The following is a 16,327-nucleotide window of genomic DNA, read 5'->3' on the forward strand; positions in this document are numbered from 1 at the left end:
CCCACTACTTCTCATTTCAGACGTTATCTCTTGTCTGTGTGTATCGCCTTGTTAGTTGCAGTCTAGGTGATTGCTTAACATAAGCAGGTGGAGCAGTTAAAGTGTATACGTCGACCACGTCACGGCAGCAGATATCGCAGTGAAGAGCGGCGGCGCTCAGTGGCGTAACTCATTTCGCGCCAAGGCCACAGCACGGCTGAGAGAGGCACCTCCTATCGTCTGATAAACAGCGGTCAGTGCCGCTCCGAACCGCGAAGCAGACACTGCTGGGGTAGTTGCAGCAGTAGCAGCAGCAGCAGCAACAATAACAACAGCAACAGTGCCACACGTGCGTACTTCCTGTAACACTGGAGTGGATTGCCATTATTGTTGTGTTCTCCATTCTGAGGAATGGTTTGATGCGTTCAGGTCCTTCCATCTCTGCCTAAATACAACATGCATTCACTCGAACCTCTTTAGTCAAGCCAGGCCTCTACAATTCTTATTGCTATACGCCCAAATTGCTTAATGAAGCAATATTTGATGATCAGAATGTGTCCTATCAACCTATTCCTTCTTTCAATAAAGCTGTGCTACAAACGTCTTGTTTTCCCACTTCGATTCAGTATGTCTTCATTAATTATCTGATCTACCTCCTTACCCGTAATTTCCAGTATCCTGTAAAGTCAGGTTTTAAAAACTTCTCTTACTTTCGTGTCTGTTCTATTTACCGTCCACGTTTAACTTCCGTACAAGGATACACTCCAGACAAAAAATATTAAATGATGACCAGTTTCTCTTTCTCAACAACGCTTTGTTTGTTACAGCGCGTCTGCATTTTATATCTTCTCTGCTTCGAACATCGGCAAATATTTTGCTGTCCAAATTGCAAAACTCATCTACTACTTTTAGTGTCTCATTTCTCAATGTAATTCTCTGAGCTCCGCCTGATTTAATTAGATTACATTCTCATTCCATTGTTTTAGTTTTGTTGAATCCATCTTAAAGCTGCTTTTGGGGACACAATGCATTCTGCTCTAATGATTGTCCACTATCTTTAGCGCCTCTGTCAGAATTACCATGTCTGCTTGAAATCTGAAAGTTTTATTTTATCTCCATTGCCGGCCGGAGTGGCCGAGCGGTTTTAGGCGCTTCAGTCGGGAACCGCGCTACTGCTACGGTCGCAGGTTCGAATCCTGCCTCGGGCATGGATGTGTGTGATGGCCTTAGGTTAGTTAGGTTTAAGTTCAAAAATGGTTCAAATGGCTCTGAGCACTATGGGACTTAACTTCTGAGGGCATCAGTCCCCTAGAACTTAGAACTACTTAAACCTAACTAACCTAAGGACATCACACACATCCATGCCCGAGGCAGGGTTCGAACCTGCGACCGTAGCGGTCTCGCGGTTCCAGACTGTAGCGCCTAGAACCGCTCGGCCACTAGGTTTAAGTAGTTCTAAGTTCTAGGGGACTGATGACCTCAGATGTTAAGTCCCATAGTGCTCTGAACCATTTGAACTGATGACCTCAGGTGTTAAGTCCCATAGTGCTCAGAGCCATTTGAACAATTTTTTATCTCCATTAACTTTAAGTCCCTTTCCTAATCGCTAGTTGGTTTCTATTACAACCCGTTCAATGTGCCGATTGAACAACATTGGACGCAGCCTGCAGCTCTGTCTTACTCCCTTCTCGATTACTGCTACCCTTTTATGTATTTCGACTCTTATAATTGCAGTCTGGTTTCTGTGCAAGTTGTAGAAAACCTTAGGCGTATTTTATCTTTGATAACGGGAGAGCTCCAAAGACTGTGTCCTAGTCAACATTGCTTCAAGGCCCCTCTAAATCTACAAATTCTATACACATATGTTTACCTTTCTGCAGTCTGTCTTTAACATAAGCCATTGGATTAGTATTTCGTCACTTGTTCCATCATTTCATCGAAATCCTTGCTGATCCGCCACGAAGTCGACTTCTACCAGACTTCCCAATACTTCGCGTCGATGCTTTGCAACAGTGAGATATTAAACTCATGGTTCTATAATATTCCCACCTGCTTTCTTTGGAATCGGAATTATTTCTTGTTGAAGCATGAGGCTGTTTTGTTTGTCTCATACACGTTACGTACTAGGTGGAATACTAAGTAGTAAAATGTTTTACCAAGGATCTCGATAGCTCTGAAGTAATTACTTATACTCCAGTTTCCTTGTCTCGACTGAGGTCTTTCATTGCTCTCTCAAATGCTCACAATGTATCTTCTTGGTTTCATCTACTTCTTGTTCCCTTACCATGATAATGTCTTCAAGTTGGTTTCCTTTACACAGGCCCTCTACATATTCCTCACACCTTTCAGAATGACGTTACAATTATGTAATGTACCAATTATGGGCTTTAATACATATCCGAGAACATTGCGCTAAGAAAATTACCGTACGCCAAGTTGTAAGTAATTTTTGTATTTGAGCGATATTCTGCGATACTGAGACAGGTATCGTCGTCTATCCTGAGCATAGTATGTGCAAAAAGTTTGAAGCCATAGTCAGTCCAAAAAGGTACGGGACTGGGTTAATTATGTATAGTGGACTGTTTAGCTGCTGATTTTATTGCTTGAGGGGCTTTACATAGTCTCCCGCAACTTGAGTACAAGGCTCAGAATGTTCACACAGCTGTGTGAAGCTGTCAGAAAAGTTCTTATTTGGAATGATACTCAAGTCGCTCGCCACAGTGGCTTGATTATCGATTATGACTGCACAGCGTCGATCCTTCATGTGAATTTCTGCACGTTGTCGCTTTGTGGCAGGTTCGGACAGATAATACCAAGTCTGGTCATTTGCGATAATTTGTTCTAGTAAAGGACTGGCTGTGTTTTGAACTTTAGTAAAGTCGCGGCAGCCATCCGCTCGTCGTTGGTTTTGTTCAGGATTAAAAGTGAGCAGGACAAACTTTGCACATGTTTTTTGTCTTCAAAACATTCTGGACATTGTCTTGAAGAGTTGATTTAGAGATGTCACTCCACTGCGACGTGCGACAAGAGTAGGGCCGCTCGTCCAGTACGTAACACCGCATGCTCAGAGCGGACTGTTGTCTTCAGTCGTCAGTCCAAGCCGCCACCGTAGTTGCTGCGTTCGCACCGCTTGTACAGGGTGGTCCATTGATAGTGACCGGGCCAAATATCTCACGAAATAAGCATGAAACGAAAAAACTACAAAGAACGAAACTCGTGTAGCTTGAAGGGGCAAAACCAGATGGCGCTATGGTTGGCCCGCTAGATGGCCCTGCCATGGGTCAAACGGGTATCAACTGCGTTTTTTAAAAATAGGAACCCCCATTTCTTATTACATATTCGTTTAGTACGTAAAGAAATGTGAATGTTTTAGTTGGACCACTTTTTTCGCTTCGTGACAGATGGCGCTGTAATAGTCACAAACGTATAAGTACGTGGTATCACGTAACATTCCGTCAGTGCGGACGGTATTTGCTTCGTGATACTTTACCCGTATTAAAATGGACGGTTTACCAATTGCGGAACAGGTCGATATCCTGTTGATGTATGGCTATTATCATCAAAATGCCCAACGGGCGTGTGCTGTGTATGCTGCTCGGTGTCCTGGACGACATCATCCAAGTGTCCGGACCCTTCGCCGGATAGTTACGTTATTTAAGGAAACAGGAAGTGTTCAGCCACAAGTGAAACGTCAACCACGACCTGCAACAAATGATGATGCCCAAGTAGGTGTTTTAGCTGCTGTCACGGCTAATCCGCAGATCAGTAACAGACAAATTGCGCGAGAATCTGGAATCTCAAAAACGTCGGTGTTGAGAACGCTACATCAACATCGACTGCACCCGTATCATATTTCTATGCACCAGGAATTGCATGGCGACGACTGTGAACGTCGTGTACAGTTCTGCCACTGGGCACAAGAGAAATTACGGGACGATGACAGATTTTTTGCACGCGTTCTATTTAGCCACGAAGCGTCATTCACCAACAGCGGTAATGTAAACCGGCATAATATGCACTATTGGGCAACGGAAAATCCACGATGGCTGCGACAAGTGGAACATCAGCGACATTGGCGGATTAATGTATGGTGCGGCATTATGGGAGGAAGGATAATTGGCCCCCATTTTATCGATGGCAATCTAAATGGTGCAATGTATGCTGATTTCCTACGGAATGTTCTACCGGTGTTACTACAAGATGTTTCACTGCATGACAGAATGGCGATGTTCTTCCAACATGATGGATGTCCGGCACATAGCTCGCGTGCTGTTGAAGCGGTATTGAATAGCATATTTCATGATAGGTTGATTGGTCGTCGAAGCACCATACCATGACCCGCGCGTTCACCGGATATGACGTCCCAGGATTTCTTCCTGTGGGGAAAGTTGAAGGATATTTGCTATCATGATCCACCGACAACGCCTGACAACATGCGTCAGCGCATTGTCAATCCATGTGCGAACATTACGGAAGGCGAACTACTGTTGAGAGGAATGTCGTTACACGAATTGCCAAATGCATTGAGGTTGACGGACATCATTTTGAGCATTTATTGCAGTAATGTGGTATTTACAGGTAATCACGCTGTAACAGCATGCGTTCTCAGAAATGATAAGTTCACAAAGGTACATGTGTCACATTGGAACAACCGAAATAAAATGTTCAAACGTACCTACGTTCCGTATTTTAATTTAAAGAACCTACCTGTTACCAACTGTTCGTGTAAAATCGTGAGCCATATGTTTGTGACTATTACAGCGCTATCTATCACAAAGTGAAAAAAGTGCTCCAACTAAAACATTCATATTTCTTTACGTACTACACGAATATGTAATAAAAAATGGGGGTTCCTATTTAGCGCCATCTGGTTTCTCCCTTCAAGCTAGACAAGTTTCGCCCTTTGTAGTTTTTTCGTTTGACGTTTATTTCGTGAGATATTTGGCCCGGTCACTATCAATGGACCACCCTGTACACCAGAGAAAAGCCAGCCTCGGAAGTTTCTGCGAGCTGATCTTGATGAGTGGCTGTGTGCTCAGCGCAGTGCATTGTCAGTGCTGTTGTATTTGAGGGAATGGTGTAGCTGAAACCAGGCGCCTGCATATAGATAGCTACTCTATTCCAATTGCATTATGTTCGTCCCCCCCCCCTCCCTCTCTTAGTTCAATGGTCCAACTACGTTCTAATGCAGAGCGGCAGCGCCGAAGTTGGGTAAGTGTGTAAGGAGATCAAACAGCTAATCTCACAAGTCTCGTATTCGCCTCTCAGGGCAGTAGGAATGTGCCCAATTGGCCTCCACATAGAGAAAAATCTATATTCAAGTGTTAGAAAGTGTTTTATATCTTTGTGTAGCGTGTATCTGAGGTATAACATGAAAACCAGCCCGGTATTCACCCAGTGGGATGTGGGAAACCGTCTCCACGTCCAGGCTGGCCGGCACATCGACTCCTCGTCGGACGGATTCGACCCGTTGTCGACATACCTCCCAGTCTCGGAAGTGGCTGCATTAACACGCGCGGGTAGAGGAGCAGTCCTTCACTCCATGAGTTACTATGTAGCTGGTCAGGACAAAACCTAGGACGACAGCGCTCTTCCTGGTGATCATGTATTGTAAGCTGTTGGGAAGTTGTGGTAAGGTCTTTTGGGACCAAACTGCTGAGGTCATCGGTCCCTAGGCGTACACACTACTTAATCTAACTTAAACTAACTTACCGCTAATGACGACACCCACACCGATGCCCGAGGGAGGACTCGATTCTCCGAAGGGGCGAGTTGCGCGAACCGTGGCAAGACGCCTTGACCGCGCGACTACCCCGCGCGGCTATTGTAAGCTGTAACCTCTCCTTACAAAAGGAGAATTCGAACCCGCTACCTCTCGATCCAACCTCACAGCACTGTAATAGGCGTCACTCGAAGGCGGCCTTTGTTTTGAATTGTTTCGTAAATCTACCACCACCATACACCGGCAGCCATTGGTTGTCTCCAAGGCAACTCGCCATGGGTAATGATGGACACCATTATACTTTTCTAATGCCAACAGAGGGAGCAAACAAGCAAACACCTCTTGTAGAATAGCTTGAAAAGTCTCCCAACCAGATTGAACATTGAAACCTTCCCGTCTCCTCTACATCTCTTTTGTTACACAACCTTCCCTTATGATTTCTGTCTCTTGCTTAATAATAACACATGAAATCTTCCCTTTGAAATTAATTCTCTTTCTCAATAATAATAAGTGCAATCTTCGCATACAAATTTAAATGGTGCGTATTAAAAGTGATTTGCTGATTATTTCGACGAAACATAGAATATGTCGTCGTCGTGGCCGTCAGTCGTTACCTGCAACAACCCAAAACTGCTCCTTACCTTTTTTACTGTTACTGATCACCATCTGACTGCCACATTGAACTGCGACATGAATATACTTACTCTGTTTTACTATACTCTGTTAGCTGCTGGTGGGCTGTCATAATAAGTGGTTGAATTTATTACCAAAGCTGACGTTATTCTTTAATAGCAAAGCTGACGTTATTCTTTAATTAATTTGACTGAAGTTACGTAATTCATAGTTAAACTTTTTCTTGACAACAATAAAATTTTGCAAAGTTTTATGTTGATATTTTTCGGATGGGTTATAATCAGTAATGCAATATTGCTGGCAAAAATTAATTATATTCTGAAAACGATTCTTCAAATATTTACTGTTGGTAATGAAATTATTTTACAAACGTTCAAATGGGACTTACTTTTTACAATAATCTTACAACTAGTATTGCGCAAACATACCTTCAGTAGTCTTGAGTTTCTCAAAAAAAATTAATTAATTAATAATTCAATAATATTAGTTCCTCTTATGATAATAGTTAGCTGATGTCTCTGGACATCCGTTTATAATCTCTTGTAAATCATAGCTTGTGGCTGGCAGGCACACCGCTCCTCTCAACCTCTCGCTTCAGACCAGCTACCGACTCGCTTCATATCTCGTTTACTACTGACTTCCTACTAACGCTGAAGTGCGGTCTCTCCCGCCAACAATGCTTTCTGGTGCAGACAATCCCTGCTACCATTACAAAATGTATCAATGCGCGGTCTTTCTCGCTCTTTTCTTAACATGTATCCATACGCGGTCTCTCCCGCCCTTTTTAAAATTGTATCAATGAGCTGTCTCTCCCGCCAACAATACTTTGGTGCAGACATTCCCTGCTACCACAATTATTTCCAAAATGACAAATACTAATTAAGCCTACTTAATCCTATTAATAAAATATAAACATCTTCCATAAACTGTGGTTTGACAATAGACAATAGAAATATGCACGTCATGGTTTGACAATAGACAATAGAAATATACAAGTCTTACAGCATGTGGTTGAGAACAGAATTTACGTGTTGAGTTTGAAAAACACTGCGACTTATTGTGATGGATATGGTTGTGTCCTTGGGCCATAACAGACCCAGCGTCTTCGGACCTAACACCAACAAGATAAACAACTGGCAAAATCTGCGCCCTTGTCTTTGATTGTCTTCCAATAGTGACAGCGGCAATGGATTCGCTTTCAGAACCAATCAGCAATGTTTAGAACGTGTTAAATTAAACGTGAAAGATGAAGGAAATAAACATGACGGATGCGAGAGCCCTTGTAAAATAAAGCGTATGACCCATCTGTTGTAGCACCCAAAACAAAAGTCATCTTCACTAATATGTGCACAAATACAGGGAAACTTACAACAAGCATGACTGGCGCCGTCATCTCCTAGACCTGCTTCTCTTTTAATGATTGTAGAAGTAAATCAGTGTGCTACCAATAACAGTATACTGGAACGTTACATAAATTTACTTAAATTACCTGGAGTTGAGGATACGCGTGCAGGACATCAGCTGCACGCAAAAAACTTGTCAGTAATTGCAATGGGGACATCAGTTCTTCAAAATTTTTGGGGTCACTGAAATTGTTGGGAGATGTGCTACAGTTTCAAAGAAGAATTAATTTGGCACTGCAAGAAGCAGTACAAGCGAAAAGCTCTAATAGTTGACAAATACTGGAATACGCAAAGCAGATTATAACCGATGTGCTGTGAATAAGGGTTGTGCACAGATTATGATGATTAGAACAAGACGGCATGACATAAAAACAATAGAAGTGGTGGCACACTAAAAATATTCCTTGTGCCTGGTCTGATCCATTGCACACTATTATTATTCCATAGTGCATGAAGCAAGAGAAGTCCACAAATTTCCAAGCATATGTCTAATATATCTACTGACAGTGGGCAACATTTTTTTTTTTTTGTAGGAGTACCCATTTTGCATATGTGACTTTGAGGAATTTTCAATCTGTTCGAAATCACCGAAATCTGGAGTCCCCATTTAATAATGTAAGTGTATTGATTGTTTTCTAACGAAAATACAAAACAGCATGTGTTGAGTTTTGCTGTTACTGAGAGGCCTATGAATAACTGCCACAAAGAGTGCGTTTCGATTAGGACATTATTTGATTCCCTAATCAGAATCTGATCTTATTCTGTCGCAATGTGCTATCTTTGGCGTTATCTGTTTTGAGTTGCAGGATACACTACTGGCCATTAAAATTGCTACACCAAGAACAAATGCAGATGATAAACGGCTGTTCATATTATACTAGAACTGACATGTGACTACATTTTCAAGCAATTTGGGTACGTAGATCCTGAGAAATCAGTACCCACAATAACCACCTCTGGCCGTAATAACGGCCTTGATACGCCTGGGCATTGAGTCGAACAGAGCTTGGGTTGCGTGTACAGGTACAGCTGCCCATGCAGCTTCAACACAATACCACAGTTCATCAAGAGTAGTGACTGGTGTATTGTGACGAGCCAGTTGCTCGGCCACCATTGACCAGACGTTTTCAATTGGTGAGAGATCTGGCCAGGGCAGCGGTCCAACATTTTCTGTATCCAGAAAGGCCCGTACAGGACCTGCAACATACGGTCGTGCATTATCCTGCTGAAATGTAGGGTTTCGTAGGGATCGAATCAAGGGTAGAGCCACGGGTCGTAACACATCTGGAATGTAACGTCCACTGTTGAAAGCGCCGTCAATGCGAACAAGAGGTGACCGAGACGAGTAACCAATGGCACCCCATACCATCACACCGGCTGAAACGCCAGTATGGCGATGGCGAACACACGCTTCCAATGTGCGTTCACCGCGATGTCGCCAAATGCGGATGCGACCATCATGATGCTGTAAACGGAACCTGGATTCACCCAAAAAAATGACGTTTTGCCATTCGTGCACCCAGGTTTGTCGTCGAGTACACCATCGCAGGCGCTCCTGCCTGTGATGCAGCGTCAAGGGTAACCGCAGCGTGGTCTCCGAGCTGATAGTCCATGCTGCTGCAAACGTCGTCGAACTGTTCGTGCAGATTGTTGTTGTCTTGCAGACGTCCCCATCTGTTGACTCAGGGATAGAGACGTGGCTGCACGATCCGTTACAGCCATGCGGATAAGATGCTTGTCATCTCGACTGCTAGTGATACGAGGCCGTTGGGATGCAGCAAGGCGTTCCGTATTATCCACCTGAACGCACCGATTCCATATTCTGCTAACACTCACTGGATCTCAACCAATCGCAATGTCGCGAAACGATAAACCGCAATCGCGATAGGCTACAATCCGACCTTTATCAAAGTCGGAAACGTGATAGTACGCATTTCTCCTCCTTACACGAAGCATCACAACAACGTTTCACCAGGCAACGCCGGTCAACTGCTGTTTGTGTATGAGAAATCGGTTGGAAACTTTCGTCATGTCAGCACGTTGTAGGTGTCGTCACCGGCGCCAACCTTGTGTGAATGCTCTGAAAAGCTAATCATTTGCATATCACAGCATCTTCTTCGTGTCGGTTAAATTTCGCGTCTGTAGCACGTCATCTTCGTGGTGTAGCAATTTTAATGGCCAGTAGTGTATTAGTGTACTAGCACATGAGGGAAATGAATTGCACCGGTACGGACCCTGAGAAACAGCGCAGTTCAGAGTGTAGAGTTAGAGCGATTTCGTTAAGTGGAAAATTTGTGATATATACCATATAAAATAGTTACACTACAAGGGTTGCACAGAAAGTAACGCACCGTATTTTTTTCTTCAACAATTCTTTATTGAACTTAGCGAGAAATGCATTCACGAAAGAATGGTGCTTCATCTACACATCCTATTTTTCCACGTAATCTCCATCCCGTTCTATGGCCTTCCTCCATCGCGTAACAAGGGCGTGTATGCCCTGTCGGTATCAATCCTGTGGCGGAGTCAGTGCTTCACTGTGTGAATCGCCTTCTCATCGTCCTCAAAGTGTATTCAACCAATTTCAACCTTTTATGGCCCCAACAAGTGTAAGTCCGAGGGGACTAGACCAGGCGTGTCAGGTGCGACAGCCGTGGATGTTCTGCCTGACCGTTGCAAGTTGTGGAGCTCCGCCGAACCGCCTTCTGATGACCTCACCCTCTGTGCTCAGCAACTAACTGTGCTTGTGTCGACAGCAGATGCTCCATAGACTTTGCGCAAGAATATTCCCCACAGTTCCTTTCTCTGCAGTGAGAAATTCAATAACGGCATGTTGCTTGTAACGTGCATTACCTACAGATGCCATTTAAAACTGTTCTGCAGCTATGCTATCAGTCGGAAGTGACGGAAACTTGGCGTGCTCACTTAGGAGACAACAAATAATAGATATGTAATGTTTCGTATTCGTAGCATTGTTTTCGGCTGAGAAAAAAATGCGGTGCATTACTTTCTGGGCAACCCTCGTAAATCTACGAAGCAGAAAAGTAGTCTGCTGCAAGCGTTTTCTGCAGCAGCCGCTGGAGATAAGAATGTCTACAGCGTGTGTTGTTTTCTCTTTGCAGGCAGTCCACTATGAATGGCGCCCCTTTGCTGGTCCTACTGCTGGCGGTGGGAGGTTCTGAGGGAGCCAAGATCTTAGCCGCTTCACCCTTTCCTGCCATTAGCCACGTGTTGCCCATGAGGCAGATAGTCCTGGAACTCGTTAAGAGGGGACACGACGTCACGTTCATCTCAACAGATCCGATGGAAGTACGTACTCTCATTCTGTCTGGTATCTCTTCAATGGAACCTGGAAATATTTTGCCTGATTTGTATCATAAAGATACTTCTCACGAAGATTACTACGGGCAACTGACCTGAAATAGCGTAATCCTGCGTCATATCGCAGGATACAATAAACTGACTAGTAACAGCTCTTGTGGAATATGCAATGAGTTTATGTTTTTTTTTTTTTTTTACTTTAATGTTCCTTATAGCACTCGTGCTCAGAAAAAGAATATATTCCGCTATCTACATCTACATCTACATCTACATCTACATGATTACTCTGCTATTCACAATAATGTGCCTGGCAGAGGGTTCAATGAACCACCTCAAGCTTTCTCTCTACCGTTCCACTCTCGAACGACGCGCGGGAAAAAACGAACACTTAATTTTTTCTGTGCGAGCTCTGATTTCTCTTATTTTACCGTGAAGATCATTTCTCCCTATGTAGGTAGGTACCAACAGAATGTTTTCCCAATCGGAGGAGAAAATTGGTGATTGAAATTTCATGAGAAGATCCCGTCACAACGAAAAACGCTTTTGTTTGGATGATTGTCACTCCAATTCACGTATCATGTCTGTGGCACGATCTCCTGTATACGATTACTCATCCCCCCCCCCCCTTCCCCGAATTCGATTCAGTACCTCATCAATAGCTGCGCGATCTACCAGTCTCATCTTCAGCATTTGTCTATGGCACGACTTTTTAAAAGCTTGTATTTTATTCTTCTCGGAATTGCTTAATTTTGACGTTTCACTTCTGCACAGGACTACACTCGAGACAAATACCTTGAGAATAGACTTCCTAACGCTTAAATTTATGTTACGTAGACGTTGAAAAACTATTTCAGGAACGCTTTCCTTGCTATAACGTGTCTGCATTTTGTATCATTCCTACTTCAGCCATTATCAGTTATTTTTCTGCTGAAATAGCAGAGCTCATCGACTACTTTTACTGTGTCATTTCCTAATCTAATACCTTCACCATCACTTGATTTAATGCAAATATATTCCATTATTCTTGTATTACTTTTGTTGACGTTCATTTCATAACCACTTTTCAAGACATTCTTCATTCTGTTCAGTTGCTCTTCCAGGTTCTTCGCTTTCTCTAACAGAATTGCAGTGTAGTCGGTGAACATAAAAAAAATTTTTTTCCCTGCACTTCAATTCACTTTCCAAATTTCTCATTGATTTCCGTTACTGCTTACTCAGTGTAAAGGATAAATAAAATCGTGGATAGACTACAACTCTGTCTCACTCCTTTCTCTATAACTGATTCCCTTTCATGCCCTTAGAGCGTTATAACTACAGTCTAGTTTCTGCAACAGTGGTAAATAACCTTTCACCTCCTGTCTTTTACTCCAGCTACCTTCACAATTTCAAATAGTGTATTCCAGTCAACTTTCTCCAAAAGCTTCTCTATTTCCACGAATCGTATAAACGTACATTAAGCACTCTTCTAAGATAAATAGTACGGCCAGCATTGCCTCGCCTGTTCCAAACTGATCATCTGCTTTTAATAGCTTTTCCATTTTTCAGTAAATCATTCGTAATAGTATTTTGCATCTACGGCTTATTGAACTCATAGTTCAGTAAGATTCACTCCTGTCAACACCTGCCTTCTTTGAAATTGTAATTATTACATACTTCTTGATATCTGAGAGTATTTTGCGTGTCTCATACATCTTGCATACCAGGTAGAATAATATTGTCATAGTTGGTTCTACCAAGGAGTTTACTGATTCTGAGGTAATTTGTTTAATCCTGGTGCGTTGTTTCCACTTAGATTTTTCAGCTTTCTCTGAAGTTCAAAATGGTTCAAATGGCTCTGAGCACTATGGGACTCAACTGCTGTGGTTATCAGTCCCCTAGAACTTAGAACTACTTAAACCTAACTAACCTAAGGACATCACACACATCCATGCCCGAGGCAGGATTCGAACCTGCGACCGTAGCAGTCGCACGGTTCCGGACTGCGCGCCTTGAACCGCGAGACCACCGCGGCCGGCCCTCTGAAGTTCTCCTCGCTGTATCACATCTAACTTCTCCTCCTTATCTACTTTGGTCTTCAAGTTCTTTTCCATTGTACAGACCCTATTCATCTAACTTCCACCTCCCGGCCTTCATTTCTTTGCTTACTACTGGTCTGCTTTCGGAGCTTCTGATATTCATAACGCTGCTCATCTTTTCTCCAAAGGTCTCTCCGATTGTCCTACAGACTGCATCTGTCTTTTCCCTAGTCATGCATTCTCCTACAGCCTTGCATTTCTTGTCTATTCCCTCTCGCTTAGCCATTTTGTATTATCTGTCAATTTCATTTTTTAAACTATATTCCGTTTCAATTGCTCCATTTTTATATTTTATATTTTTTTATATTTTCTCCTTTTGTCATTTAAACTCAATGTATCCTGTAGTATTCATGGATTTCTGCTAGGCCTTGTCTTTTTACCTATGTATTACTCTCCTCGTCTCTCAACGCTACCCACTCGTCTTCTGTTGTACTACTTTCAAACTCTCAATAAACTCTATTTTTCTACCCCTTTGCGATTTCTTCAGTATTCGTCTTCAGTTTCTAAATGTCTGAAAATCTTAACAAAACTAGTTCCTTCAATTACTGCAGATTCCATCTCCTTAATTTGCTACTCCTTTGCCATTTTGTCAGTATTAGTCTGCAGTCCTTAAGTAACAAATTATAGTCAGAGACCTCATCTGCCCCTGGAGTATTACAGTTAAAAATGTGATCTCGAAATCTGTGTTTTACCATTATATAATGGATCTGAAATCTAGGGCTGTCTTCAGCTCTCTTCCATGTGTACAACGTTCTTACATGATTTTTGAGCTAAGTGTTGGTGATTATTAAATTTTATGTGCAAATTTCTACAACGTGCCTTCTCCTTTCGTTCCTTTCCTTCAGTCCATGTGCTCCTAATATTTTTCCTTGTCTTCCTTTTCATACTGCTGAATTCTAGTTCCCCATCACAGTTCTCGTCCCCCTTAACTATCTGAACAACTTCTTTTATCGGATCATCATCAGAGACCAAACACTGGCAGAATGACTTTTTAAATTTGTTAAATCTATCTTCAGTTGATCGTGAATCTGTATGAACGCTGCTGTTTTACGTTGGATTAATTAATCTTTTTATATAAATGCCAAAATAAATGCCTTTGTGTTGATTATTTATTCCTTTATTATTAAAAACGACGATGAGTGTAAAAATAAATAACACTAGGTAATGATTTTAATCGTCTGACGTGTTTACTTGGCTTTCTTTCGGATCATACCTCCTTGAAAAGCAACCAATGGCAGCTCGTGCGAAGTTTTACCACTATATAACAATGTGGTGGCCTACATCCTTTTGACTTATAAGGGCAGTAAGCATCACTAAACTGAATGTATAATTTTACGTACGTAAATTGAACTGTTAAAATATATTCAAATTTTATAATAAATCGTTTAACATTGCTAGGAATAAAATAAAATAAAAAAGAAGGCGACATCAGGAACTGAACCAAAGCCAACAAACTGCCATTCGGTACATCTAACCACTGTGCTACCACCCTAATATGTGAAGTGCTTCTCAAAAATTCTCAAACTCTACGTATAAATCATTAGACACAGTTTTATCTTTTCCTAAGGCCCACTCAAGGTAAATATCCAATTCGAATATATTAATGTTATGTATATAAATTGAATTGTTTAAATATATTTAAATTTTATAATTAACAGCTTAACCATATCACAAATAAAATAAAATGAAATATATAATGGGACCAACAAATTGCCAAAACTGCACTAGACCAGTCACAGCACGATTACGTCTAATGCTGCTCGGAAATCCCTCATACTCCACATCGCACAGTACAATACATACACATTCAAAGAAAAATAATGACCTGGTGTTGTGAGCAACGTACATAGCATTCATGGGACCGGAAGAGACACAAAGTCGAAAACAGACGGCTGCGTCCCTTCTCTGAGTTGATCATCGCGCGGCTCACCATCATTACAGCACATGACACTGGTTAAAATGGTTCAAATAGCTCTAAGCACTATGGGACTTAACATATGAGATCATCAGTCCCCTAGACTTAGGACTACTTAAACCTAACTAACACAAGGACATCACACACATCCATGCCCGAGGCAGGATTCGAACCTGCGACCGTGGTAGCAGCGCGGTTCAAAACTGTAGCGCCTAGAACCGCTCGGCCACAAGGGCCGACTCATGACACTGGTTTCTACTTATTGTGAAGAGAGAGCCACAAAACATGTTTTCGTCCATTTCATAGCAGCACGCAATCGAAAAGAAATGGCATAATTTTAGTGGGATTTCCAGCTCGCATTCGTAGAGAAATGTCGTAATTGTAGTTTGATATCCGGCTCACATTCGACGAGAAATAGCATAATTTTAGCGCGATACTTACAATGTGCTGCAGCTCATTAGCATGGTAACTTCCCGTCACTGAAGGCAGCAAATGCGTGTCAAGGCTAGAATGTGGTTTATCAATTTCTCTTTCTTCTTCAGTTTTTCATTGCAGTGTTGCTGTGCTTTGTAGCTAGTAACATGAAGAAACGGTGTGTTTTTTGACGCAGTGAATTGCAAAGTTACATTAATATTGTCGGATCCAAAGTATTTTCTAGTGATTGTAAAGTAATTCTGTGCAAAATATGGGAGGAGCCAGTGAAGATTTCATTTCTCAACAAAGCAGTACAACCAAACATAAAAATGCAGTTTCCAAGGCTACTGGGAAGAATATCTCTTTACTTCCAACGGAAATTGGAAAATTGAAAGATCAAGTCGAAAATCGCAGTTTGTATTCGACTTCTGTAAACTTTTTATTGATGCTGGTATCTCTACTCCAGAGTCCTATGCTAGAACAGTTTTTGGGGAAGTATATGGATGAATCAGAGGTCCGTAAGTCAAGTTTGCGAAAGTGTTACTTATGTGAATGTTACGGTGAACTGATTAGAATCATTAAAGATGAAGCAAAGAATAAAATGATCTGGATTTAGGATGTCAGAAGAGATAGAAAGCTTATTTTCGGATGTCGACAGACTGGTTTCCTGTTTTAAGACGTTGCCCTCTCAGCCTTTCATAATGAGATGCGGCATAAATACTTCAGCAGCAGCTTACTACGCTTCAAATTTCTCGAGTATAGCGAAGGTGCTTATCGCTCTGAAGGTTGAAGTATCTTCAGTTGTAACAAAGAAGAAACTTCTCGAAACTATGGATGACTTAACTTTCTATGCAGCCGAGTTTGG

The 16,327-nt window shown here is 42.1% G+C and overlaps 1 protein-coding gene across 1 annotated transcript in view; it reads left to right on the forward strand.

Moving 5' to 3' along the window:
* Positions 1–221: 221 nt before the first annotated feature.
* The window catches only part of LOC126251746 (UDP-glucosyltransferase 2-like), a 63,633-nt gene continuing 47,527 nt past the window's right edge, over positions 222–16,327 (forward strand). Inside the window, exons 1-2 of the mRNA XM_049952356.1 lie at positions 222–328; positions 10,860–11,046. Of these exons, the coding sequence (XP_049808313.1) occupies positions 10,870–11,046 (177 nt within the window). The 5' untranslated portion in view covers positions 222–328; positions 10,860–10,869. The remainder of the gene's footprint in view (positions 329–10,859; positions 11,047–16,327) is intronic.

Source organism: Schistocerca nitens, chromosome 4, assembly GCF_023898315.1.
Source record: "Schistocerca nitens isolate TAMUIC-IGC-003100 chromosome 4, iqSchNite1.1, whole genome shotgun sequence".
In the NCBI taxonomy this organism is placed as follows: Eukaryota; Metazoa; Arthropoda; class Insecta; order Orthoptera; family Acrididae; genus Schistocerca; species Schistocerca nitens.